Source organism: Rattus norvegicus, chromosome 18, assembly GCF_021556685.1.
Source record: "Rattus norvegicus strain SHRSP/BbbUtx chromosome 18, alternate assembly SHRSP_T2T, whole genome shotgun sequence".
In the NCBI taxonomy this organism is placed as follows: domain Eukaryota; kingdom Metazoa; phylum Chordata; class Mammalia; order Rodentia; family Muridae; genus Rattus; species Rattus norvegicus.
In genome coordinates, this window is record NC_141551.1 from 80,006,610 (window position 1) to 80,034,528 (window position 27,919).

General features: G+C 45.4%; 1 protein-coding gene across 4 annotated transcripts in view; it reads right to left on the minus strand.

Annotated features, from left to right (window-relative positions):
* Nucleotides 1–1,201: 1,201 nt before the first annotated feature.
* The window catches only part of Cndp1 (carnosine dipeptidase 1), a 47,217-nt gene continuing 20,499 nt past the window's right edge, over nucleotides 1,202–27,919 (minus strand). For 2 of the 4 annotated variants that reach the window (NM_001007687.3, NM_001437340.1), the window contains 11 exon segments: nucleotides 1,202–2,337; nucleotides 3,420–3,567; nucleotides 4,823–4,964; nucleotides 6,141–6,305; nucleotides 9,035–9,195; nucleotides 15,460–15,544; nucleotides 18,099–18,299; nucleotides 20,136–20,224; nucleotides 21,615–21,777; nucleotides 23,147–23,296; nucleotides 24,719–24,920. In NM_001007687.3, the coding sequence (NP_001007688.1) occupies nucleotides 2,241–2,337; nucleotides 3,420–3,567; nucleotides 4,823–4,964; nucleotides 6,141–6,305; nucleotides 9,035–9,195; nucleotides 15,460–15,544; nucleotides 18,099–18,299; nucleotides 20,136–20,224; nucleotides 21,615–21,777; nucleotides 23,147–23,296; nucleotides 24,719–24,796 (1,479 nt within the window). In that variant the 5' untranslated portion in view covers nucleotides 24,797–24,920 and the 3' untranslated portion in view covers nucleotides 1,202–2,240. 4 annotated transcript variants of the gene reach the window in all.

Below are 27,919 nucleotides of genomic sequence, written 5' to 3' on the forward strand. Positions count from 1 at the left end.
GTACCTGATTGATAGTGTGATGGTTTGAATAAGAATGGGCCCCCACAGGCTCATATATTTGCACGTTTGATCTCCAATTGAAGAATTTTGGGGGAGCCTTGCTGGAGGAAGTGTGTCAATGGCAGGGGCCATTGAGGTTTCAAAAGCCCATGCCTTTCCCAGTCTCTCTCTCTCTCTCTCTCTCTCTCTCTCTCTCTCTCTCTCTCTCTCTCTCTCTCTCTCTCTCTGCCTCCGTCTCTCTGTCTCTCTCTTCCTCCTCCCCCTCTCTCCAAATCAGGATGTAGCTTTCAGCTGCTTCTTCAGCACCATGCCTGTCTTGGGTGCCACCGTGTTTCCTGCTATGATGATAATGTAGTAATCCTCAAGAACTGTAAACAACCCTCCATTGAATGCTTTTCCATGAGAATTGCCATGGTCATGATGCCTCACCACAAGTAAAACTCTTTAGATGGAAATGTTACACCACACCCCAGGGTAGGATATAGTGAATGGTCACTTAACCTATGGGTATATATTTATTTTAACATTTTTTGGAAACAAATATTTTAATTTTCTCTACCCTCCGCATTTTGCCTCCTTCTAACGAACTGGCTAACTGGCTTGACCAGTCACCAGGATGACTCTTACCCCTCTGTACATGCAATGGACTTTAACAACATTCTTGTCAGGATCCCACATCACAGCCAGGCTGTGGTAGCCACGTGGCTCAGAGGACGATAGAAAACTGGTAGAGATTCACTGAGGAGTCCACCACACTGACCACGGCTGGCAGGGAAACGTCAACTCTGGACTCTGACATTTCGAGATTCACATTGCCTAGGTTCAGTTTTTTTTATCCTCCCTCCATCTCTCCTGTTTGTTGGGTAACTAACCAAGACACTGTTGGGCTCAAGACCCTGCAGGGATGAGAGCAAATGAATATATTTACTGTCTAGTCTTTCACTAATTGGCTAGACTATTGTCCAGGGATGCTCTGGAATCTGACGATGTCTGTCCCCAGTGTTGGGGATATAAATGCTTGCCAATACACACACCCAGCTTTGCTGTAGATGTTGGGAGTCTGAACCCAGGTTCTCGTGCTTGTTCAAGCAAGCATGCTGCCCGTTCATCATGGTCTCAGTCACCCATCTTTAACTCGAGACACCAGTTTGAGAAGGGGCATTCCAACAGCCAGCCGATGGAGGAAAGATGAAGGGAAACGTGTTATGGAATGTTTTTATTTGGAACCATAAGAGAAGCATTTAAAAATAAGCCTTCAAGTTCTTTCCTATTAACGGGATTTAAGTAATGAACTTAGAAGAATCAGTTTATTTATATACACTTGATTGTAAGAAAAAAAAATTAACTTTTTATAGTGTTTACACCACCAAGCCCAATCGAGCCAAACAAGATAGTTAACTAAAATGATTAGTGGATGCAGATTTAGCTGAGAGCTTTAAATCGAGAATGTCTTGCTGATGTCAGGGCTGATTAGTTCTCCATCTAACGCTGGCGTTATTAAAAGCTTTAAGCAATTCAAATAAACTCATCAGGCAAAATTTCAATGGCGTGAAATTCCATTGGGGTGAATGTTGCTGGTAGAATGGCGGGTGCACATGTTTGCAGGGAAGGGGCTTTACTGACGGAGTGGGAGGATGGGCGGCAGAGGGGCTGAGCAGGTAAAGCTGAAGAAATTTGGAATTAAAGAAAACAATTCATCTTTGCATAGGGATTCCAAACGGTGTGAGGGTATGAATACTGATCGTTTAGCTTCAGAATGTTCAAGAGTCTGGAGAAAATAAATGAAGGGGAGGCAAGAACAAGAGACATGTTCTAGTAACTCTTCTAAAGGTGAATCCATGGGAAAATCACTCTAGCCAGTGATGAAAGCCACCACTTCCGTTATTAAGGAAACAGAGGTGAAGATGACTCAGGTCCTGAGACCCCCCCAGGTCCAATGATTGGGAACCATAGCTCTTCAGGCCTGGAAAGTGAACTGGAGGACTGAGCCAATGGAAGTGAAAGTGAGAACCTAATTTCCTGAAGAGACAGCCCCCCTGCACTAGAAGGCAGTCCCAGCCTTACAGTGGTTTCAGGGACTGACCAGCCAGGTAGCTGAGACTTGTGAAAGTTAAGTGACAGAGGGACTGTTAAAATCTCTCCAGCATCTGTGCTTCCAAACATTTCATTTTCCACATTTCCTGAATTTTCCCTCCTCCAGCTTTGCCGGGGGGTCTGAGGTGGGGAGATCTGCCGGTGGGTCAGAATGCTCCGGAAGGCACCTGCTGTCCTGAATGAAGCTTTGACAACTCCAGGAAAAAGGCAGCGAATAATTTCGACCCTTGTATGTAGTTCCACCTAACAAGAAGTAAAAATAGAGAAACACACCTCCATTTGCATGAAAAAGGAAAAGCACCCAACCGTGTCCACAGAAAACCTGTAGGTGTTATACAGCCTCCATCTAAAGTACTTAACATGCTTCTGAGATCCTAGGACCAAAGTCATTCACAAAAGGAAAATGACGCTATTATTAAGAAGATGTCCAGATGTGGTATCAAATGACAAATCCCTGCATTTGGAAAACAGAGGTAAAAAGATCATTGAAACTGCAAAGCCAGTTTGGTCTGCATAGATATTTCCAGATCAGCCGGAGGTGTGGAATGAGATTCTGTCTCAGAACATAGAGAGGAAGAAAAAGAAGGAGGAAGAGGAGGAGGAAGAGGAAGAAGAAGGAAGAGAAAAAGGAGGAGGAAAAGGAAGAGAGGAAGAGGAGGCAATTAATCATGGACTCCACCCCCAAGTCCCCATTTTCTTTGTTTTTGCTTTATCCCCCTGCTTTAGCCTCTTTGGATGATAGGGTTCCTGCAGAGCACTGCAGGGGCGCCCACCGGGGCGCTGCTTTGGCTTCTCACCTTTGACAAGTCAGGGATTAAAAATTCAAACATTCCTGTTTATCCCTAGTTTGGAGGTTTATATAATCCAAATCCATACGTTGAAGCCCTCACCACCATGGGACAGCATTGGAAGAAGAGCCTTCCAGTGAGAAGACGATCAAATTTAAGCCATCTTAGGGGATGTCTTATAATTCCACGGGCTTGGTGAATTTATGGGGTAAGAAACACCAGAGCCCTCATTTGCCTCCAGCAGGACCATCCATGCCTTCCTCTTCCTCCTCCTCCTCCCCTCTTCCTCCCCTCTTCTTCCTCCTCCTCTTCCTCTTCCTCCTCACTTTTCTCTCCTCCTCCTCAGCTCTAGTCCTGCCACACAAGGACACAAGCACCACAGTGTTCTGAAAAGAGGCTTAACCTGGTATTCCCAACCTAAGAAAATGTGGGTAGAGAGCCTCCAGCCTTAGGCCGCCCGGTCTGTTATTGTCTAGTCTCACACAAGGTTGGTCTAGTGGCCCCAGAGAGCTCCCCCACTTCACGGGATCAGCTCACCTGTTGATCTTCTCATTCTGGGAGTGCTCTCCATCGTCCACAGCCCCCAGCGGGAGCATCATCACACTCTTTTGGGTGATATCCTGGAATATTTTAGCAATTGGAATGGTTGACCCATCCTGGATCATGTCAGGATCGACTCCAAACACTAAAACACAGGCAAGGATAAGAACAAGGAAAGAATAAGTCACGGGCAAGACTGTGAGTATAGTAACGTGTACTTTTCTTTATTCCTTTGGAGTCTTGTCAAGTAGCCCAAGCTGGCATGGAATTCACCGTATAGCCCAGACTTCTGTCAAACTCAAAGTCCCCTGCCTCTCAGGTGCTGGACTTGTGTGTGACCAACTTCCCAAAGCAGATTGAGTCTTCCCATATCAATTAACTTCACCAACATAATCCCCGTACTCATTCCCACAGGGCAACCCAACCTAGGCAATTCTGTGTTGAGACTTTCTGTCCAGTGATCCTCGGTTGCATCAAGTTGACAGTTAAAACTAATCATCAGAATCATAATTAAATATTATGGAGGAGGAATTCTGTCATTGTAGTCGTCATCGTTGTCATCATCCTATGGTGACATATATAAAGATAGCTGTCCTTACCTATCAACCTCATGACATCATCTTTTCTCTAGTTTTCAAGGTACCTCGTGAAGTACTTTCTTCTTCTTCTTCTTTTTTTTTTTTTTTTTCTTTTCTTTTTTTTGGAGCTGGGGACCAAACCCAGGGCCTTGCACTTGCTAGGCAAGCGCTCTACCACTGAGCTAAATCCCCAACCCCTCGTGCTGCCCTTGGCCCTAGATTGAGATTAGCTCCAGCCTCTAGCTCTGAGAAAAAGTGGCCAGTGGAGCAGCAGAAATGGAAAACAAAGATACAGAACAAAGCATGCCAGCTCCTCCTTTTAAAATTAGATCTATTTATTTATGTGCATGTGTATCGTATCTGCTCCTCTGTGTGTATTCCACAAACATGTCTGGTCCCTACAAAGCTCAGAGGAAGGTGATGGATCCCCTGGACCTGGAGTTGCTGGTGGTTGAGAACCATTGGGTCCCTGCAAGAGCAGCAAGTGCTCCAAACCACTGAGCCATCTCTCCAGCCCCACGCCCCCTCCTCTTTACTTACAAAGGCAGGTGAGAGTGTGGACGGAAGCAATGTGTCTTCTTACTAGAGCAGATCTGTTCTCAGCGGCTAACACAGTGCTCTTTAGCAAATGTCTCTACAAACCTTCATTTCCTCTGCTACCTGGAGACCGTTGGGAGGACCACAGGAAGTGCCGGGGGAGTAGCCTCCTGTGCACACAATACCGTGCCCTGTGTGGTGGCTAATTTTGGCCACTCGCCACAGGCCAAAAAGTGTCCTATGCATTCCCGCCCAAGCGTTTCATAACTCTGTGTGATGTCCCACCTGTTTGGATGGCTCTTCGTGCTGCGAGGTACTGAGTGCCATTGATGTTTGCAGTCCACGGCTGGAGTCCTAGTACCATAGAAACAGCCATCTTGTTGAAACTATTCCTTTTTGAGAACACCGCTTCCAGATGCTGCGTCACCTAGAAGGTGACACAGTCAATAGTAAGAAGAATGCTGGACTTTGTCCATGCAGGGTGTGTAACCAGTGGAAACCCTGATCTGACGAGTTGGTACGTTGTGAGCCCTTAGTTACGCCACTGGCTGTGTGACAGTGAACAGGGGCTTTGAGCTTTACCAAGAGGGGAAACATGGGCTCTGATGACTCCTCAACCTGTGTACCTGCACAGTCCCTCATCCGTAGTCATCGTGGGAGCTCAGTGATGTTTGCTACAAATTACGAACCATAACGAAATGCAGTTCCTTAATTGCAATGACTTTGGTTTTCTGATCGCTGAATATTTGAGGGACATTGCCCGTCCTGGGAAAGCAATTCCAAGCTAAACAGTGAGGGAGGCATTTCAACAACCTGCCTTCCGATGACGGACGAGGAACTCCCCCCAGGAGGCTCCAGCCTCCCGACATTTGCTTCCACTCATTCCTTCAGCCCCGAGGTGCTGAGGATGTGGCCTCAAAGGAGACAAGGAATGTGTATTGAATGTGTATTTCAAGATAAAACATCAGTGCTTCCCAAAGAAAGGAAGGCAGCAGAGGGGAAGGACAGACGGAAGAGCGAAGGGGACTTTTAGAACACAGTTAGAGCCCAAGACTAAGACAGAGGACTAACAAGGGTTTGAGACAGAGGGGAGCACATTGAGGTATTTCCTGAGCTCTCTTATTCAAGAGTCTGTCTATTCCCTGTTAAAACAGCTGAAGGTAAATTAATAATGGGCTGATAACGTAGATAGATCTCTCCTTCCAGATAGTGCTTTCCTCGCAACGGCTCTCCCAACCTGCTGATTTCCAACGACATGCTTGGGCCTGAGAGTTTCTGGCTCCAGCCAAGCACAGTCACTGGCCCACTCCATCTACGTGTAAAACCAATCTTCCTTTTATAGCTACCATCTAATTTCTAAAAATTTCCCATCACTGCACCTCCAAATGGCTAGTTCTCTGAACTCTGTAACTGCATGTGTAATTGAGGGAAGAGGTTTGCCCCAAGTAAGACTGATGGGGCGTCTCTTGACATTTGTTCCATTCTTTGTATGGGGAAAAAAAATATGAAACTTCAGCGACAACCACAGAACTGCTTAGTCTGCCTTAGTGTATGGGATCCAGAAATGCTACGGTTGGACCTAGTGACAACAGACACTTCTTACCTGTGTCTCTACCACAGACGGAGTCATGTGTGGGACTAGACGGATTGAAAATTTTCCTAGGACGCGGCCGGGAATGACTGTTTTAGTTCCAGGCTCATCAAATGCACCCTCGATGCCATGGATGGAGAGAGACGGGTATCTCCACAGATGAGTGAGGAGCTCCTCCTAAACGATGCAAAGAACATGTGACTAGAGCTCGGCTGAGGGCTGGGACTGCGGCTCGGTTGGGCAGAGCGCTTGCCTAGCATGCACAAAGCTCACTTTAGACCTCATCACCACATAATCTGGGCCTGGTGGAAGACGCCTTCACTCCCAGCATTCAGGAGACGGAGGCAACAAAATCAGGAATTCAGAGGCCAGCCTTGGCTTCTCAGTGAGTACGAGACCAGCTCAGCGAGATCCCGCTTCAAAATCAAAAGGCAAGTCAGGTGTGGCTGTGCACTCCCTTAATTCCAGCAGGGAAGCAGGCAGATTTCTGTGAGTTCAAGGCCAGCCTAGTCTACATAGTAAGTTTCAGGTAGTCTGTGAGTGTGTGCATGCGTGCATGCGTGTGTGTGTGTGTGTGTGTGTGTGTGTGTATACATACATACATATATATATATACATATATATATATATATATATATATAGAGAGAGAGAGAGAGAGAGAGAGAGAGAAGAAAGAAATTATAGGGCTATAGCTCAGGAGGAGAGAGTACTTGCTTAATATGCACAAAGCCCTAGGGCCATTCCCATAGCACTGCAAATAAAATAAATCTCAGCTGAATTAAATTGCTTGTGTCTCTAACATCTATCTATGCTCCCGAGACCCACTCACAACAAGTTAATTAACATCAATTGTCCAGACTATATCTGGACTAATAATACAGACCTTCCCTTCAGCATATGAGGCTTCTTGTCTCCTGCTGCCTCAGGCTGCACATGCTATCACCAGAAAGAACTTCTCCCTGTCAGCAGAGCTGGTTCAGAAAGTGTATCGGGGTCAATGAGATGGCTCAGCGGGTACAAGCACTTGCCAGAGAGCCAGACAACCTGAATTTGGTCCCTAGTTGTGGAGGCACACATCTGTAATCCTAGCACTCCTTCCATAGAAATAGAGGCAGAGATGTGAGTGTATAGGCTAGCCTGGGATACGCAGAGTAGGAAATACAGGCACACAGGCTAGCCAGGCTGTTTTAAGTAGAGTGGGAGAACCAATAACCTTGTCAAGGTGGAAGAAGAGAACCAAGTCCTGAAAGTTATCCTCCGGCTCCATATGTGTCAGACAAACACACCATACATTAATAATAATAATAATAATAATAATAATAATAATAATAATAAATGATGACACGATGATGATAATGGAAAATAGTTTAAAAGGTAATTGGGTCCAATTATAAATTTCTAACCAGTGCTATACATTGATAATGAATGTGCTAAATTTTATTCCTCAGAACTCCTTAAATAAGTCTTCAGTGTTTCAGCCAAATCTATTCTTGTGTAGTTTCACAAATTTAGTCTGTGAGAATAAATACACTCTCATAGAAAATGCTAACATTTATAATCAGCGTGGGTTTGCCCTCTCTGGGCAGTTCCTAGGGAATCACCCATAGCTACCAACATCTGAGTAGGAGACTGTGTTTCTAAGATTTAATTTTGCTAGTTTATGTGTGTGTGTGTGTGTGTGTGTGTGTGTGTGAATGTGTATGAGTGTGTGTGTGAATGTGTATGTGTGTATGTGTTTGAATGTTTGAGTATGTGTGTGTGTGAATGAGTGTGTGTGTGTGTGAATGTGTATGAGTGTGTGTGTGAATGTGTATGAGTGTGTGTGTGAACGTTTGAGTGTGTGTATATGTGTGTGTATGTGTGTGTGTATGAGTGTGTGTGTGAATGTGTTTGAATGTTTGAGTATGTGTGTGTATGAATGAGTGTGTGTGTGTGAATGTGTATGAGTGTGTGTGTGAATGTTTGAGTGTGTGTATATGTGTGTATGTGTGTGTATGAGTGTGTGTGTGAATGTTTGAGTGTGTGTGTGAATGTGTATGAGAGTGTGTGTGTATGAGTATTTATGTGTGTGTGAGTGTGTATGTGTGTATGTGTTTGAATGTTTGAGTGTGTATGTGTGTGAATGTTTGAGTGAGTGTGTGTGTGTGAATGTGTATGAGTGTGTGTGTGTGTGTGTGTGTGTGGTGAGTTCTGTGCATATGAATGTAATACAGTGCCTAAAGAGGCAAAAACAGGATGTCAGATCCCCTAGAACTAGAGTTACAGGTAGTTGTGAGCCAACCAACATTCGGGCTGCAAACTGAACTGAGGTCCTCTGTGAGAACAATACAAGCTCTTAAGCATGAAGTCATCTCTTCAGCCCTCAGCAGGCAAAATATGCTTTATGAAAAAAAAAAAAGAGAGAGAAAGCAGACGATCAAGAACTTTAAAAAATTCTTGAGGAATGTCTGCTCTGCGTTCTAAGTATCTTTTAGCCCTGGGAAGGGAATGTTGTGGCTTGCCCCATCAGCCCTGAAAGACCTTGGTGATGCCTGAGAGAGTGAAGGATTACAAGTGTTGGAGCGGATGCTTCAGACAGTGGCTCCCAATTTTTGAACACTCAGAAAGTCCAGCTCCCTGACAGAGAGTAGAATGGGATTTAAATTAATAAAGTGCTGTGGAAAGACACTGCCGCTGAATGAGCCATTATTCATGGTTAGGAGCTGAGGCCGGTACCAACTGCTCCCTGGGACAACTGATCCAGACCAGAGGAAAGTGGCCGTGAATGTCAAAACCCATCTGCAATTTAACCTTCGCCTGTGTACTAAGATGCACAGACCAACACCGGGTGGTGCTGATTAGACACTCGGAAAACATGATTTGGGAGCAGCATCTCGTTTGGATCATGTGTGGAATTATGGTTATACCTTGGTATCAAACAGAAATCTTTCAACCCGGCTGCTCTTCTGGTATTCTTCTAGGTCCAGATCAATGTTTTCATACATTGTCTTTTCCTCCTCTGTAATAGGGGCCATTTGATCATAGATTCCAGGAACTAGGATGTGGCCTGATGAATCTACCAGGCTACCTACAGAAGAGATGACGAGATTATAAGTACCAATGCTGTGGTCCTAGAGCCAGGCCAGATAACCCCCTCCCCATGCCAAAAACAGCCGATGACTGATTCTGCTCCCTGGCCAGACCAGTGGCAACAATTCCATTTAAATAGAGGTTGTAGTGCCAAGAAGGAAGTGGTCACAGGCAGGCTCAGCCTGAGTCAGACTGCTCCAATGGCTACCTAGCCAATCGCAGAGCTGAGGCATGGGTCTGCACCTTCAACATCACAAGCAAGCCTTATGTTTGCATTTTACCTTATCCCAAGTTAAGAAATGATAGTTATAAATTATTAAATATATGTGTAGGCATATATTTTACACATGCATTCATACAAACTCATACAAGAAACTGAAACCTTCCAAAATCTTTTCCTTAACACACACACACACACACACACACACACACACACACACACACACACACGAAAATATATAATATATACTGTACTGGCTAGTTTTGTGTGTCAACTTGACACAAGCTGGACTTATCACAGAAAAGGAGCCTCAGTTGTGGAAATGCCTTCATGAGACCCAGCTATAAGGCATTTTCTCAACAAGTGGTCAAGGTGGGATGACCCTGCCCATTGTGGGTGGTGCTGTCCTTGGGCTGGTGTTCTTGAGTTCTATAAGAAAGCAAGCTGAACAAGCCAGGGGAGGCAAGCCAGTAAGAAACATCCCTCTGTGGCCTCTGCATCAGCTCCTGTTTTACCCATAGTTTTACCCACAGTTCACCTCTACCCTTGTAGTTCACTCTGATTAAGGTGATACATAGAGGAGCCCTCAGGGACTGTGGGATGTTCACATCTGCTATTTAGAAGTAATCTTGCATTAGGGAAACTATATCGTTCTTCACCACTGGTACATTTGCTCCATCATGAGGTCATCCCTCTCCTCCTGCTCACTTTCCATGGACATCATGATCCTGAGACCATAAAGACATGTTGGAAAGTACACAGAGGGAAAGGAACTGTCTTGGAAGCCCCCACTGGAAGCATCATCGTTGCTCCTGGGAGCACCTTAGGATTTTGATGTTCTAAATGATATTAGATATTAGATTTATAATGCCTTTGACAACCAGGCACAGTGGCTCACACCTCCCTGTAATCTCAGTACTTGGAAGATGAAGGCAAGATGATTTGAGATCTCATGGTCAATCTGGTCTCAAAAGTTGAGAAAAACAGGGCTGGGGCTAGGGTACAGTTGCTATAGTGCTTTGCCCAGCATTTCTGAAGCCCTGGGCTAGTACCGCATGAGCCAACCATGGCGGTGCACGGCCATCATCCCAGCTCTCCAGCAGGAGGGTCAAGAGATCAAAGCCGTTGCCATGGTTTGATTATGCATGGTCCATGGCACTATTGGGAGGTGTGGCCTTGTTGGAGTAGGTGTGTCACTGCGGGTATGGCCTTAAGACCCTCATTCTAGCTTGCTGACTGGAAGTCAGTCTTCCACTAGCAGCCTTCAGATGCAGATGTAGAACTCTTAGCTCCTACCGTACCATGCCTGCCTGGATTCTGCCATGTTTCCACCTCGATGATACTGGACTGAACTCTGAACCTGTAACCCAGTCCCAATTAAATGTCGTCCTTTATAAGACTTGCCTTGGTCATGGTGTCTGTTCACGGTAGTAAAACCCTAACTAAGGCAGCCATTCTTGGCTACATACTGAGTTTAAGGTCGAGCTAAGCTAAGGGACCCTGTCTGAACCATACCAAACAAAAACAAAGGCAGTAGAAAGAAAAAATAAAACACTCTTGGGTCAATGATCTTTCCACTGTCCTCATGATCTTTAAAAAGTGCAGAGTAGAAAAATTGAAAAGGAGAAGCCACTGGTTGCTGGAGCTTTATCTGTGAGCACAGCATTCCATTCTTTCCGCTCTCTGCCTACCCAACCTATGACTGTTTGAGACAAGGAACTTACTTGATTCTACATTGTTCCCTGGCTGGGGTTAGCATAGGCTTTACCTACTTGGTGTTTAGTGAGCATTTGTTACTGTTGGTCACCGTGATGGTCGCCAGCAGCATGCCCCATGACGAATGGCCGAGGCCGATGAAGGCCAGAGACTTGCAAAAAGCCAGGACGGCTCTGGATTCTCAGCCCCTGGTGAACATGTCAGTCATAGGGGAAGGGCATAAGACAACCAGCTCCCTCAAGACATGACCTGATGTAACCCCAAGCCAGTGCACTGGATTTAGTCTCCTGCTGAGGTTTCTCTACCACAGCACAGCAAGCAAAATTCCTGTTAGTTTGACTAACATTAGCAATCGACCTTGCATTCCTGTGACGCTATACAAAGCACTCAGAAGTGTATGGAGCTCACTCAGGACAGAAAGACATACATGGTATGCACTCATTGATAAGTGGCTATTAGCCCAAATGCTTGAATTACCCTAGATCCCTAGAACAAAGGAAACTCAAGACGGATGATCAAAATGTGAATGCTTCACTCCTTCTTTAAATGAGGAAAAAGAATACCCTTGGCAGGGAAGGGAGAGGCAAAGATTAAAACAGAGACTGAAGGAACACCCATTCAGAGCCTGTCCCACATTTGGCCCATACATATACAGCCACCCAATTAGACAAGATGGATGAAGCAAAGAAGTGCAGACCGACAGGAGCCGGATGTAGATCGCTCCTGAGAGACACAGCCAGAATACAGCAAATACAGAGGCGAATGCCAGCAGCAAACCACTGAACTGAGAATAGGTCCCCTATTGAAGGAATCAGAGAAAGAACTGGAAGAGCTTGAAGGGGCTCGAGACCCCAAAAGTACAACAATGCCAAGCAACCAGAGCTTCCAGGGACTAAGCCACTACCTAAAGACTATACATGGACTGACCCTGGACTCTGACCCCATAGGTAGCAATGAATATCCTAGTAAGAGCACCAGTGGAAGGGGAAGCCCTGGGTCCTGCTAAGACTGAACCCCCAGTGAACTAGTCTATGGGGGGAGGGCGGCAATGGTGGGAGGGTTGGGAGGGGAACACCCATAAGGAAGGGGAGGGGGGAGGGGGATGTTTGCCCGGAAACCGGGAAAGGGAATAACACTCGAAATGTATATAAGAAATACTCAAGTTAATAAAAAAAAAAAAAAAAAAAAAAAAAGATTTGATAACAAAAAAAAAAAAAAAAAAAAAAAAAAAAAAAAAAAAAAAAAAAAGAAGTGTATGGAGCACAAACCCAGAAGGTACGTTATTGTACCAAAAGCAGACAGAAGTATAACCTATGTTTTGTTCCATTTATGAACTTGTCCTTTTCAAAACAAAACGTATTTGTGAAGTTAGGTGGAACTCCATTCCTTGCTTAAAGCCACAAGTCTAACATCCTAGCAAGATGTCACACAGTGCTCATCTCTGAGGGAAAGCTTCAGATGCCTTGCTTGGGATTTAGCAATATGAGACTGTGAATATGGTTTATTCCCAGCACCTGGGGGCTATGACAGGAGGATCGTTATGAATTTCAGGCCCTCCTGGGCTAAAGGGTAACACTACGAAAAAGTAAATAAATATTCGATGATGAAAAAAGGGAGGAGGAATTAATCTGGCAAAAAGATCAATTATCCCTGCTCCAAAATATTAAGTTGTATATTATCTGAATTCTTTAAAGGTAAAATGCTTGTATTGTATTCTTGCTGAAGTTGTCAAACATGAGATACTGCCTACGTGTATTAATGTCTTAGAAAAAGTAAAAATACATAGATAACAGGTATGTAGCCAGCTAAATAATGGACAGATGTATAGATAGATATAGATGATAGATAGATGATAGATAGGTAGAAATAGATAGATGATAGATAGAGATAGATAGATAGATGATAGATATAGATAGACAATAGATAGAGATAGATAGATGATAGATAGATAGGTGATAGATAGATGATAGATAGGTGATAGATGATAGATAGATACAGATAGATGATAGATAGATATAGATGATAGAGATAGATAGATGATGCATAGATAGGAAATTAATATGTAGATTGGTTTCACTGTTTATTTTTAATTTGGGGTCATGATGGAGGAAATGCTATAAATAGAGTTGCTGATGAGGACCTTGATAAGGGCCTCTCACAGTTTGGCCATGCAGGCTGCCTCTACTCTGTCTGGTACTAACTAGGCCAGAGGGGTTGACATGTAGGATTTGGGCAATTTATCTGTCCCAAAGGAAAAAAAGTTTGCATAAAGAACACAATGTCAGATTTGGCAAACTGAGGTATTGTGCAACCTGGGAACCTTAAAAAACAAGTCCACCAAGTGTGGCTACACACTTGTGAGGATTCCCCCACGAGGACTGTGGAAGAGGCTCCTACACGCAAGGCCCCTCGCTTTAAGTTTTCCTTGCTTCCTGGGGATTCTACTTAGGCAGTATTGGTGCTGACAAGAGACACCTGGTAGGTCAAGCCTGGGGAAATCCGATCTCTGAGAACACCTCTGCACAGGCTAGTCAGCCTGTAGGAGGTCAGGAGCAGAGGCCTGGTGAACTACAGCCAGCAAACACGTTGGCATCTCTGTGCCAATCCACCTTGGAAAGTGATGCCAAGCAGCACTCAGATATTTGGCACTATCAGCTCTGGAGTCCTCAGTAAGATAAGAGCTGTTTTCTCTGGCCAGGGCGGGCCATTAATCATCTCTGGTTACTCCAAGCCTGTCCTACTGTATCCTCAAAATATCCCTTCTGTGCTGGCTAGTTTTACGTTCACTTGACACAGCTACGGTGTCTGAGAAGAAGGACACTCAATTAAGAGAATGCCTAAATAAATCGGGCTACAGGCAAGCCTGTAGGGCATCTTCTTAATTGGTGATTAATGTGGGAGGGCCCATTCCATGGTGGATGGGGCCACCTCTGAGCTGATGGTCCAGGTTGCTATAAGAAAGCAGCTAAGCAAGCCACGAAGAGCAAGCCGGTAAGCAGCACCCCTCCATGGCCTCTGCATCAGCTCCTTCCTCCAGGTTCCTGCCCTGTTTGAACTCCTGTCCTGACTTCCTTCAACGATGAACAGTGATGTGGAAGTGTAAGCCAAATAAACCCTTTCCTTCCCCAAGTTGCTTTAGTCCTGGTGTTTCATGACAGCAATAGTAACCCTCAGAAAACTTACTAGGTGAACATTGTAACGGTGCCCATTTGCAACTGGGAAAACCCAAAACTAAACAATTTTAAGTATCTTGCTGAACCACATGCAGCTGATCTGTGGCAGTGCATGACCACAGCTGGTCACTTCCGCCAAGAATCTACATGATCCCTGGGTACTGAGGGCTGGGCTGTCATAGGCTCCACTTATGGCACAGAGACTGCTGGGATAGAGCCTCCCTCACCTATGACATCACTTAACTGTGTTCTGAATGACTTCAATTTATCTGCAGTCAGAAAGTCCTCCTTTGTCTATGAATGGCACCTGTGCTTTAGCTGGCTTCCTGCCCCCGTGTTCTGCAAGCACTAGAGGGAGTCAGGAACGGCTCCTATAACTTCTTCCTGTCTCCACATCCTTATCTTTGTGTATGGCCAGATGTATCGTGATACCCAATAAAAGGTTTGGGGGCCACAGAAATGGACCAGGCAGTAAATGCTTGCCATAGAACCATGGGGACTTGCATTTGACACCTTAGACCCATGTAAAAAAATACTGTGCCAGGGGATATGACATGCACCTTTAATTTAAAAACTCAAGGGGTCCAGGCAGGCTGATCTCTATGAGTCTGAGATCAGTCTGGTCTCCATAGCAAGCTTCAGGCTAGCCAAGGCTGCAGAGTGAGACCCTGTCTCAAAAGATTAAAATCTGGGCACAGCAACATGCAGGTGCAGATTCAGCTCTGGGGATGCAGAGACAAAAGTTCTCTTATAGCCCAGCGGTTTAGCCTACTTGGTAAGATCTGCATTCCAGTGCCTCAAAAATAAAAGTGGACAATACCTGGGAAATGAGGGATGACACCCAAGATTGACCTCTGGCCTCCACATGCATGCCCACACATATGCACACACACACACACGTTCACACATGTGTATACCAGTGCATATGTACTTGCATACCAAAAACCCAACTTTTTAAAATAAGTAAATACGTAGAAAATAAGTAAAAGCAGAATTATCATTTGTGAAAAGAAATAACAGACAGCATTGGCTTCACACCAAGCCTAGGGAGCACAAGGGAGGGAAGAAATACAGTTTTTCTGTTACTATAAACCTTTTCAGAGATGATTCAGACACCGAGGCAAACAAACAGAAGGGCAGAATGAGTCACTACCTAGAAGAGCAACCAGGTCAGCCATTGGTTCGTTGAGGATGCCACCAAAGGTTCCGGAATGGAAATCTTGATCTCTACACTTTACCTGTAAAGCAGATCAAAAGAGAACAAACTTACCCGGGCCGTGGTTCCTTTGCACACGGTACACCTAGTAGTATCCTTCAGGACTCAGGTGGGTGGCCGCCAGACCTGACCTCACATCTTATGTTTCCCAGTCACATGACTTGGGACCCTTCATTACCCAACTATCCCACCAGCACAGTTCTATCTGAGATAGCCAGGTCATCCTTGGCGGAAATACTGCCACTCGCTTCACTGGCTTGCTCTTGGCTTTGTCTCTTGCTCTTTAGGTCACCTCTTAGGAGAACGCTTCCTCCCTTGATTTCTGGGAGTTCTTTCTCTTTCCAATTATACTCAATTCTTTGATGCCTCTTTTAATCTCTCTCTCTGTCTCTTTCTCTCTGTTCTCTCTGTGTCTCTGTCTCTGTCTGTCTCTGTCTCTGTCTCTCCACTCCCATCCATGTGAGGTGTGTGTGTGTGTGTGTGTGTGTGTGTGTGTATGTGTGTGTGTGCACTTGTGTGCAAGCACTGTGTGCAGAGAACTGTGCCAGAGAGGAAAGTCAGATGTCTTCCTTTCATGCTCTCCACTTTATTTCCTTGAGGCAGGATCTCTCACTGAACCTGAAGTTCACCAATTTGCATATGGCAGCTGGCCCATCCCCCAGTGCTAGGGTTATAGACCCCCGTGGTCATTTCTAGCTTTACAGGGGTCCCTGGTCCCTTTGCTTCTGCCATCCCTGCCCATCAGGCTTTCCCTACTCTCATGCACCCTTTGTGGAAGACAGGTCTCCACAAGTGGCTGCTGGGATTTGAACTGAGGACCTCTGGAAGAGCAGTCAGTGCCCTTAACCACTGAGCTATCTCTCCAGCCTGGGATACATTTTCACTACTCTCTATATCACAGCTAACAGCCTGCATCAAACTACCCCTCATGGAGCTCTCTGCCTTGGACGCAGAGCACAGGTACCAGAGCACAGGTATCCATCAACACGGTGCCCACCCTCGATGCTGCCTGACGAGGTGTGCCCCAGTTGGGTCTCTTACTCACAGCTATGCCCGTGGCCATCATTTTGCTCTGTGTAAATTTTCTTCCTTCCCAGCAGGGGGAAAAGAGGCCAACAGCAAAACAAGATGCTCCACCATCTTCATTCTCTGTCTACCAGACACTTTCTCAAGAGAGGCTAATTCCTTCCCTTGGCACAAGATTTCATCCCTTACCACCTCCTCAGTGCCTCTGTTCTTCCTTCCCCTGCCTCGGGAAACTTCTCTGGCGTCTACCCTGTGCTCCTTCCAGCCGTGACCCCATTGCTTCTTCTCACAGCCAGCTTTGTTGACAAAGACTTCTACCAGGCATCGCAACTTCTGCTTCCTATTTCCCAGAATTCCCACATCCTCCCTCTCAGTACTTTTGTCTCCTCACAGTGAATTCCCTGTAAGCTGGGGCTGACTTAGTCATATACCGCTGGGATTCACGTCAGCACATTTAACAAAGAGAACATGTTTTCATTTCCTCTTTCCCTTTTTTCCCTCCTCTCCTCTTCTCCCCATTCCTCTCTCTTCTCCCTCCCTCTTTCACTCTGTCACTGAAGTCCCTGGATGGAACCAGAGGCCCCATGCGCACAGACAACCAAGCGCTTCTCCATGACCTATCTCCCCAGCATTGCCTTTTCAATTGTAGAAATGCATGTTGTCATTTCAAAAAAAAAATCATAAAGATGCAAGATATTTGTATCTGGTTCAAACCGTTTTTGTTTTGTTTTGTTTTTTTCTTTTTCAATACAGGGTCTCACTATGTCTCCCTAGGTGTACTGGAACTCCCTATGTAGAAGAGGCTGGCCTTGAACCCATAGAGATCTGCCTGCCTCTCCTCTCCTCCTGAGTGCTGGGGTAAAGGCATGTGTTACCACGCCTGGCCAGTTAATAAGTCTCATAAGTCATTTAACTCTCACAAGTGCCTGCCATTGGATATTTCATTATGTCCACCGGAGAAGACTTTTATGTGAGAAAGCTAAAGTGGCTAACTAAAGATCCCCCCGGGAGGAACCTTGTTTTATAAACTGCCTGCGCTATTACAGGTCGCCTGTATTACCAAGCACAATTTAAAAGGAGGAATAATGTTGGGGCGGGGTAAGAGGATTGTGCTAACATTTGAGATAGGAAACTAAAGCTCGAATGTAAAGACATCTACACAAGGCTCCGGTGTGTCACAGAATGATGCCTTCGATGACGTCAGCCTTCTGTTACCTCTTGACCATAGCACTATGGTCCCCTGCCTCCAAGGCCTGCAGGCACACAACAGGGAATGGTACAAAATGCTAGCCTAGCTTCTGACTAGGCAGCCATCTTGGTAGGTATTACTCCTGCCTTCAGATCCCATACCCACAGTTCTGAGAGAAACCCCTAGGACTCTAGAGCAAATGCACTTAGCAAACTCACTCTAAGATTTCAGGAGTTTGTGAACCACACCCTCAAGCCCCAGGACTTCTGTGACTGCCCAGGCCATGAGCCCTAAGTGAGAACTCCTGACTTTTTTTTCAAGGTCCTCCATAACTCCCCAATCCCGTCCATCGCTCTAGTACCTCCACCGTGAAGTAGCAGTTCCCCCGGGTTCCACAAGTGAGTGCAGGCTTCTTCTGGCTGAGCCACAGGTTGTCTGAAATCACAATGTAGTCCACACCAGAGAAGAAGTTGTCTTTTTCTCTTTTGACGAGTTCCTCCAGGGCGACAGAACCAGCTTCCTCCATCCCTTCCAGGATGAACTTGACGTTCACGGGAAGATCCTGGATTAACAGCGGGACAAAGACACTGTACAATGTGCTCAAGCAAGGTTTTATGTATACGCTTGCATTTCATACAGATACATGAAATAATCACCTCTATTCGATATGCGGATTGTTTGCCCTCCCAGAAGCTCTGTCTACAGCAGCAGGGGAGAAGCAAAGTAAGGCCAGTAGGCAGATTCCATGTGCTGCTTTGATTTAATGCTAGCACGGAATCTAGAGCTGAGACCCTAAAGACAGCAGCTCCTATTCTGCAAAGCTTGATTGTGATTCAAGAAGTTGGGGTGACAGGATGGGACAGGAAGGAACAGGACCGAAGCATCCCTTCCCATAAAAGAAAAGAAGTGTGTGCGTATGTATGTGAGTCCAGTGTGTGTGTGCGCGCGCGCGCGCGCGCGCGTGTGTGTGTGTGTCCTGTGTGTGTGTGTGTCCTGTGTATGTGTGTGTACAAGTGTGTGCACATATGGGTACATGCATGTGGAGAGAGGTCTATGTCTAGTGTGCTCTTCAGTTATTGACCACCTTAATTTCTAAGACAACTTCCACACTGAATCTGGAGCTCACCATTTTGGCTATACTGGCTGACCAGAGAGTTGGGAGATCTTCCTGGTCCCCAAGCACTAGGGCTACATGTACAAACACCTAGCCTTTTATGTGGATCCTTTGGATTTGAAAGTGAGACTTCATGCTTGCATGACAAGTACTTTACCGACTGCATGATCTCCCCAGTTCACCTACAGAGTGTTTTTGAAGGAAGTTTCGATTACAAATTGCTCTTTGGTTCCCGTAATTCTGAGCATGGTAGAGGAGAATTCTTTCCTTTGAAAGATGGTTAGGCCTCAGGATAAGTTTCCTTTCAGGAATGCTATTTTTCAAATGTGTTCAATCTGCTTTGGAGTTACTCAAAGTCTTTGATCTTTCAGCAAAATGGATCTTAGGGTTTTTATAACCCTGGGCACGGGGTGTCACCTTTAAAGTTTTGATAGCTTTCGTCTGACTGATTTGTGTCTCTTCGAAAGCCAACTCTCACAACTGCACACTGAGACATGGTGCTAGGGAATGTGTCATGCTCCCCGTGTGTGTGTGTGTGTGTGTGTGTGTGTGTGTACACTATATGCATGCATGCACATGCGTGTGCAGATTCACTCAACCATGCCTGCTTATGTGGAGAACAGAGGTCCACATTGAATCTTCCCATTTCTCTCTCTTATTTGTTTTTGAAAGAGTCCCTCACTGAGCCATTTACCAAGTCTGGCTTCCTCAGCAAGCTCCCAGGATCTCCCTGTCTCCAAGACCTTGGTACTGGAATTATAGAACTATGTCACCCCACCCAGCATTTTCAGTGGGTGCGAGGGATCTGAACTGAAGTCCTGGATTGAAGTAGCCATGGAACAATCTCCCCAGCACTGTATTCTGCTTTTTCGTGTGTGTGTGTGGGGGGGAGGGGGGGTTAGTATGGTTGAGGGTGGAGCACATATCACAGTCCACATGTAAAGGATGTGGTTTTCTCCTCCCACCTTGTAGGTCCTAGGGACCAAAATCAGGCATCGGCAGTGAGTGTCTTTACATGTGCTGAGCTCCATGTTCTGTTTTTGATGTGGCTGACGTTTCGGGATGATTGCTCCCTGGCTGGGATGGTCTGAGTAAGTTTCCCGAGTTTCCCTAGCTTTTACTTTTCTCTCTAAAATGGTTGTGGTGTAATGGGCACTCAAGGTTACTGTGGGAAGTGAGTGAGCTCTGTACTCTGAGACCAGGGTAAGAACTCCAAGGTGTTTTGACTGTAGTTTCCACACAGGCACAGCCACCGTCCTCTCTCAAGCGCAGTTGGCCCCCTACCTGCTGCAGAGCTCTGAAGGTGCTCACGGCATTAATCCAAGCCAAGACAGGGCCTTTGTTGTCTGTCGCTCCCCGTCCATACAGTTTCCCTTTTGAAATAGAAGAAGAAAAATTTCAAAATGGTGCAGGGATGTCAGCCAAGTTATGTAATCGATAGGAACTCAAATTCTGAGACGAAAGACAATCCTGACCTGCGTTAGAAATTCCTACAAAGTTAAGCGACTGAACTTTGTGACTGCTGTTAGATAAAATATTGTAGGCCAAAGCCAAACATTTTGGGATATTCTTAGTCCTCTTGGGACCATTTGTTTCCCATCCCTGTATCTGATCTGAACATCCTTACGAACTCCAAAGCTTGGAGAACGTACGTTGAGTAGAACCCTAAGTTCCACCAATCCAAAAGGAAAGCCTGTCGTCAGAAAGCATCTGAAACCTATGCAGACTTTTTCTTGACTTATGTGATCCACCTAGGTGTGGTCTCTGGCAATGTGTCTGTCAGAAGTGATGACTTTCGGGTTGGGAATTTAGCTCAGTGGTAGAGCGCTTGCCTAGCAAGCGGAAGGCCCTGGGTTCGGTACCCAGCTCCGAAAAAAAGAAAAAAGAAAAAAAAAAAAAAAAGAAAAGAAGTGATGACTTTCTTGGTTCCCAGACAACCACGTCAACAGTAGAGCATTTTTATTTTATTTTATTTTATTTTATTTTATTTTATTTTATATGTGTGTAGATATTGCTTTTGCCAGCTTGAGACACTGTCTAAAAAAACAGCAAAACAAAAGAAATGCAAGGCATGAATTCTTATATACAAATGGGATGCTCAACGTCAGCCATGTAACTCAAGCCTGGTTAAGCACACACCTAGCCTTAGAAGAACTCAGCTGTTTTGTCCAAGTTCCTTGATATCCCAGAGAGTTTGCAGCTGAACAGTGCCCAGCATAGTCTCTCGTGCTGAGATCTGTCTGCCAGAAGAATAATCAAATAGAGATGTCTCAATCTCTGTTGACTTTTCTTCTCCCTTTCTTTACAAAATACAAATTAGCTATGCCTAAAAAATGTGATCTAGACAACTGTCTAGACAACTGTCTTCAGACACACCAGAAAAGGGCATCAGATCTCATTACAGATTGTTGTGAGCCACCATGTGTTTGCTGGGATTTGAACTCAGGACCTTGGAAGAGCAGTCAGTGCTCCTAAGCACTGAGCCATCTCTCCAGTCCTGGCCTTTTTTTTTATTTTCACTTTTTATTTTGAGATATGGTCTTCATCAGTTTGCCCACGCTGGTCACAAATCCACTTTGAAGCACAGGTTTGGCTTGAAGCTATGATTCTTTCCCCAGCCTCCTGAGTATCTGGGTGTAGTCCTGAACCCACTAGACCTAGTTCTGTTCACGTTTAATCACCGCTAAAGACCAGGACAGCCTTTGGCTCTGTTTCAAACCTTGACTACAGGCAGGTTCCTCCTAGGTACCAGAGGACACTCACCATCCACCTCTGTCAGTGTGTAGGGGTCCGTGAGCCACCCATCCTCCTTCTGAGCTGGCTGCACATCCAGGTGCCCATAGAAACATACGGAGGGCTTCTTGGGATCATTTCCAAGTTCAGCCAATATGATAGGAGGCGTGGGAAGACTCTGACCGTCAGGCATCTGTGGGACAGTGGATCACAACATTAAAATGAACAAACAAAACTCAAAGAGAACCTATTCTCTCTTCTTCTAGAACATTCAACACAGAGTCCTGTCTACTCTATCCTTGAGTCCCTGTAAAGCGTCCATCATTTTTTCTGAGCATCCCTTTCCCCATCTCTGAGGTGCAGGCAATGGTTGGCTATGCGATGCATGCCTTTATTCCTAGGTCTAAAGAGCCAAAGCAGGCAGATCTCTATGCCTTTGCACCAGCCTGGTGCAAAGTGAGTGAGTTCTAAGCCAGCCAAGCCTACATGATGAGAGTCTGTCCCAAACAAACAAACAAACCCACAAAGCAAAAATGTATACCATGATATCTTTCCAATAGCTGGCATTACTGGAATATAAATTATTATATTCCAATATAAAACTTGGAATTATGATAATCAGTAATTATTAGATATACAATGCCAAATTGTATATAGTTGTTTGGAAATATTCTTCCAAGAACTCAGATCTCAAATGGCTTACAGCAGCAGATTTCCCAAATCCTGGAAATCCAATATTGGGTGATTCTGACCTTAAGATTCTCAGTGCTTAAGGAGGAGGCATTGGAAGCCTTAATACAGATATACTGTGGTAGAATGGCAGGCAGTTCAGCAATGGTTCTGTGCTGACTGTTTTTATATCAACTTGGCACATGCTAGAGCTATCTGAAAGGAGGGAATCTGAATTGAGAAGATGCCTCTGTAAGATCCAGGCATAGGTCATTTTCTTAGTGATTGCTTGGGAAGGACCCACCCCACTGTGGGTGAGGTCTGGTTGTCCTGGGTACCCTAAGAAAGCAGCTGAGAAAGCCCCGAAAGTGAGCAGCATCCCCCCATGGCTTCTGCATCAGCTCCTGCCTCCAGGATTCAGTCCTGTTTGAGTTCCTGTCCTGACTTCCTTCAGGGATGAACGGTGATGTGGAGGTGTAAGCCAAACGAGCCCCTTTCTTTCTGAGCTGCTTTCTGGTCATGGTGTTTCTTTGCAGCAATAGCGGCCCTAACTAGGAAGGTTCCAGGGAAAGAGCGCACTCTTCATATGGTGTTTCAGGGTTCCGCCCATGCATGCAGGAAAGGGCAAGGGGGGCAGGAAGTGCTTGGAGAACTAGAAGGGCAGGTCTTCCAATAACAAAGTGACCCACACCCATGGCCTTCACGTTCTTCTTTGCCTGCCCCCAGTCCCGCTATGACCAGAAGTCCGCAGCCCAGTCTGATTTTAGACTAGGTACAATGTCTCATTCTTATGGGAAACCTGGAAGCTGTGGGGATTGCAGGCTGTGGTAAGTGCTTCTCTTGACACCACCTAAGGAAGATGGCCATGGATGTGGAAGGAGACCCCCGAATACCTGCTGAGAACCCAGGTCTACAGAATCCACCCTAGCTCCCAGGTTCCGGAGTTTGTCTGCGGCTAAGGCCATCATCCGGAAGAGCTCCTGTCTGAGACGAGGCATGGGCTGCACAGAATCACTCTCAATGGCCACCCATTCCTTCAGGGTCTGTGAGGAAACACAATGAAGGGTTATCAGATGGGGACAAGAGCCTTTGTCCAGTTGGGTAGGGGCTGATGGGAGACAAGCTAGCTCCCTGAATGCTCTTCAGTTCGTGGAATCCTGCAAGTTAGTTTACAGTCTCGGGGACGCTCGACAGCAAGTGTCGGAGTGAGGCGACATTTCACCTGTGAAGATTTACAAGCACTAAGTCCTTAATTCCATCCCTCAGAGCTGGCTTTTGCTGTTAGGAGTGGTGCATGCTTGTAATCCTAGAACAGGTATGGCAAAGACAAGTGGAGACCAGAGGCTCAATGGCTATCCAACTGAGGCTGTTTGATAGTAAGGCCCTGGTTTCAAAACAAACATAAACAAAAACAAAACAAAAAAAAATAACACAGCACCTGATGAAATCAAGCAATATTGACCATTGAATTCCAGAAATCCAGGCTGTCTTTCGGTCAGGGGACCATTGTAGAGGAGGAAGGATTATATGGAAACCATGCTTAAGAACATTGACCTGGGGAGCCAACTTGGTGTCTTTGCTTGAAGCACAAAGGCTTCGTCTCTGTTTGCATGACAATATTCTTAATATTGGCTGATGGGTGCAACCACTGGATTAACATGGTACTAGGGGTGTAGAAGATGAAGTCTAGTGAGACCCAAAGGAGGCCCTAGATGCATGAAACTGGTGTGGGAAGTCAAGCACAATGGCACACACCTACAGTCCTAGGCAGAGGCAGGAGGATGAGGAATCCAAGTTCATCCTCTACCTGGTGTTGAGCTCAGGATAGCCTGGGCTACATGTGACCATGAATTTAAAACAAAACAAAACAAAACAACAACAAAAAAAAAAAACCTACGTCAGTGTGGGAAAGCTGTGATCATGGGCCCAGATGCCAACAGAAGGGACAAGAGCCCGTGGATCAGGAGACGAAGTTGTCCAGTGAGACACAGGACCTGCACAGACCACTCCTCTCCTACTGCTCCCCTCCTCCTTTTGCTCCCAAAGCCTCTTTCTAGTCTTCTCCTCTCCCACGTGTCCACCCCACATCCTGGTAACCAGGCTGGTGTTAGGAATGAAGCAAAGACTATCGATGTTGGCACTGACGTGTAAAAGATTCTCCTGTTCCATTTAGATATCTTCGGCAACTAAGGAATATTGTCAGTAGGCTAAGACGGACTAGAATAATCATGATCTCGCAGAGGTGCTATGAATACCAGCTAAGGACAGAGAATGTCTTTCTAGAGCCCAGGACTGAGGGATCTCTCCCACAAAACTAATGAGCCCTGATATTTTATCCTAGAAAGAAGTTATCACTATTTTGAATGGAATCATATCTCCGGGCACAAAATTCCACATCTCCCAGTAAATTGCTGCCACCAGATTCTGAAGGGAACAAGCAGAGCATCACGTGTGGCTTCTCCTACCTGCACAAACTCATCCTGGTGGAGGTCTATGTACTGGAAGAGCTTGTCCAGCGTCCCAGAGTGTGGAGGAGATAACATTCCGCGCTCCAGCTGCAGCAGCAGTGCCCAGGAGAGACGAAGCTTATGATTGGCCCACAGCAGCAGTGACTAAGAGATGAAGCCTATGATTGGCCCGCAGCAGCAGTGCAGCGGGAGATGAAGCCTGTGGGTTGGCAACAATTAAAATAAAGCCAGCATTGGGCTTCTGACCTTTCAAATGCTTTCATACAATTGCTACCCAAAGCTGCTGCTCCACGTGATTTGGACTAATGTAACCAGAGACGCTCGAACCAGAAGTGTGTCTCCTCACATCTTTCCCCACATGCTTCCTTTTTAAAACTAATGGATTTTTTTGAAACTTCTGAAGATTAAAATTTAATTTAATAGAAATGTTTATGGATGTGGGTGTTTTTTCTACATGTCTGGCTGTGCACCATGAGCATGCCTGGTGCCCATGGAGGAGAAGTTTAGAGACTATGGAACTAGAGTTACAAATAGTTATGAGCTGCCATGTGGATGCTGGGAATCGAACCTGGGTCCGTTGGAAGAGCAATCAGTACTCCTAACCACTGAACCATTGCTCCATCACCACCATCACTGCCCCCCTCTTTTGAGGACTCCGTATATGAATGCTTCATCTACATCACTCTCTCCCTCTCTGCTTGCCCTCCATATCCCTCTACTCTTCTAGAAAATTTATGTCTTCTTTGCTCTCTCTCTCTCTCTCTCTCTCTCTCTCTCTCTCTCTCTCTCTCTCTCCCTTCCTTTCTTTCTTTCTTTCCTTCTTTCTTTCTTTCTTTCCTTCTTTCTTTCTTTCTGCTCTGTGATTGTTGTTTGTTTGAGACAGATTTCTCTGTGTAGCTCTGGCTATCTTGGAACTCACTCTATAGAACAGGTTGTCCTGGAACTCAGAGATTCACCTGCCTTTGCCTCTGCCTCTCATGTTCCCAAATGCTGAGATTAAAGGCATGAGCCACTACTGACTAACAAAACATATGCTGCTGCTTGCTTTTATTGATTGATTGATTGATTGATTGATTGGCCAGGGTTTCTCTGTACAGTCCTGCTTGTCCTGAATCTCATTTTGTATACCAGACGGTTCTTGAACTCAGAGATATACCCGTCTCACCCTCCCTTCTTCTTATATGTCTTAGGGACTTTTATATTGCTGAGACAAAATGCAATGCGTAAGGCAATTTATAAAAGAAAGCATTTAATTTGGGGGCTCACAGTTCTAGAGGCATTAGAGCCTATGACATCATGGCAGGAAGCATGCCAATAGGCAGGCAAGCATGGCACTGAACAGTGAACGAGAGCTTATATCTGATCCACAAGCAGGAGGGAGGGAGGGAGGGAGGGAGGGAGGGAGAAAGAGAGAGAGAGAGAGAGAGAGAGAGAGAGAGAGAGAGAGAGAGAGAGAGAGAGAGAGCCCTAGCTGAGAGTGGCATGGGCCTTTTAAACTGCAAAGCTCACCCCCATGACACACCTCCCCCAACAGGCCATGCATCCTAATCCTTCCCAAACAGTTCCACCAAACCAGCATTTCTCAACCCATGGGTCGCAACCCCTTTATGAGTTGAATAACCCTTTTACATTGGTCACCTAAGACTATGAGAAAACACAGATATACATTATAATTTATAACAGTAGCAAAATTACAGTTTGAAGTAGCAACAAAAATATGTTTATGATTCGGGGTCATCACAACATGAGAAACTGCATTAAAGGGAGTCAGCATTAGGGAAGTTGAGGACCACTGCAACAACTGTTTCCAAAGACATGATCATACAGAAGCCATTCTCATTCAAACACATGTAACCCACTGAGTTTGTTTACTATTGCTAATATGTACCCACATCTAGGGCTGACCACATGCGATTGAACAACACACCTAGGAGCTTGTTCTTGGAGGAAACTGATTCTTACTCTTAGCAACCACTTGTGCCAGGGTCCAACCTCGACATGAGTCAGGGGTCATCAAGGGCTAGGGATACCTGGTAGATGAATAAGGAAACACCTCGGTTGAGGAAACTGACAGACTTGGTCATTTCCATGAGAACATTCTGAACTCAGGAGTCAGAATGCCCATATAGACTTGACTCAGCCCCAGTCTTTTATTGAAATCATACGAGGAAGTTGGGTTACAAAGTTCATAGTGGGTGGGTAAATGCTTCTCTGTTTTTCTGTGCCAACATTTTCTTGTGATACAGAGTAGTACAGATTTAGAACAGAAGAAAAAAGGGGGACTATATAATCTCAAACACAGAAGTTTTGAAGCAAGCACTTTTTTTTTTAAATTTCCTGACCACTAGTCTCTGGTGAGGTCGGGGGCTGCAGTATTGCAGTCACAAAGTGAATGTCTTTTAGACAGGTGAGACAGTATGGTTTAATAAAAGGGCAAACATGAGGTCACACTGCTGACCCTGCAGTCTTTGGATCTCCAATCCCGGTCAAACATCCAGGACTCCATCTGTCTGTCTACAAGAACATCCTCACTAAATCTGTTTGGAGAATTCCTAAGGGGGTGCCACCATCATCCCTGAACCCAAGGAACTCATTGCTCACTTTCTGGGAAATATGTCTGTATTATTCCAGCTTCAGTTTTATAACAACAATGTCCTGTTTTACTATACAACATTGAGACTGCAACTGAGCCAACAGCTGCAGATTTATCCATCTCTACCCACAGCTCCAGGTTACTTTCCTTTCCACCTTGAGTGAGTGACTGTAACATACATTCCTCTTGAATTCATGAACAGCTTTTAATATTATCAGATATCAAGCGGGCTCCTACTAGATCTTGCCAGGTCACCAAATACCGGTTTAATCCAGGAAGGAGGAAAGAGAAGGAACAGTAAATAGTTAAGGAGAATGATAAGTACTAAGAATTGTTGTAGAAATGACATCGTTCAGTGCTTGTGCTAAAGAAGCAGGCTTTGGGGCCTCTCGGTACTTATACTGGGGCCCACAAGAGGCCATAGCCTCGAGCACTGAGATATGGTATCCCTGTCAGGTTTTTCTCCCTTATCATCAGGGATCCCAAGCATCTTGAGCTTAATAAGGGGTGTCTCCAACACACTTGTAGCTCTTCATCTATGAGTAGGACCTTGTTGACTTTCCCGTCCATGCTAGCACATCTGCTGGTGTTGTCATAATGGCAGA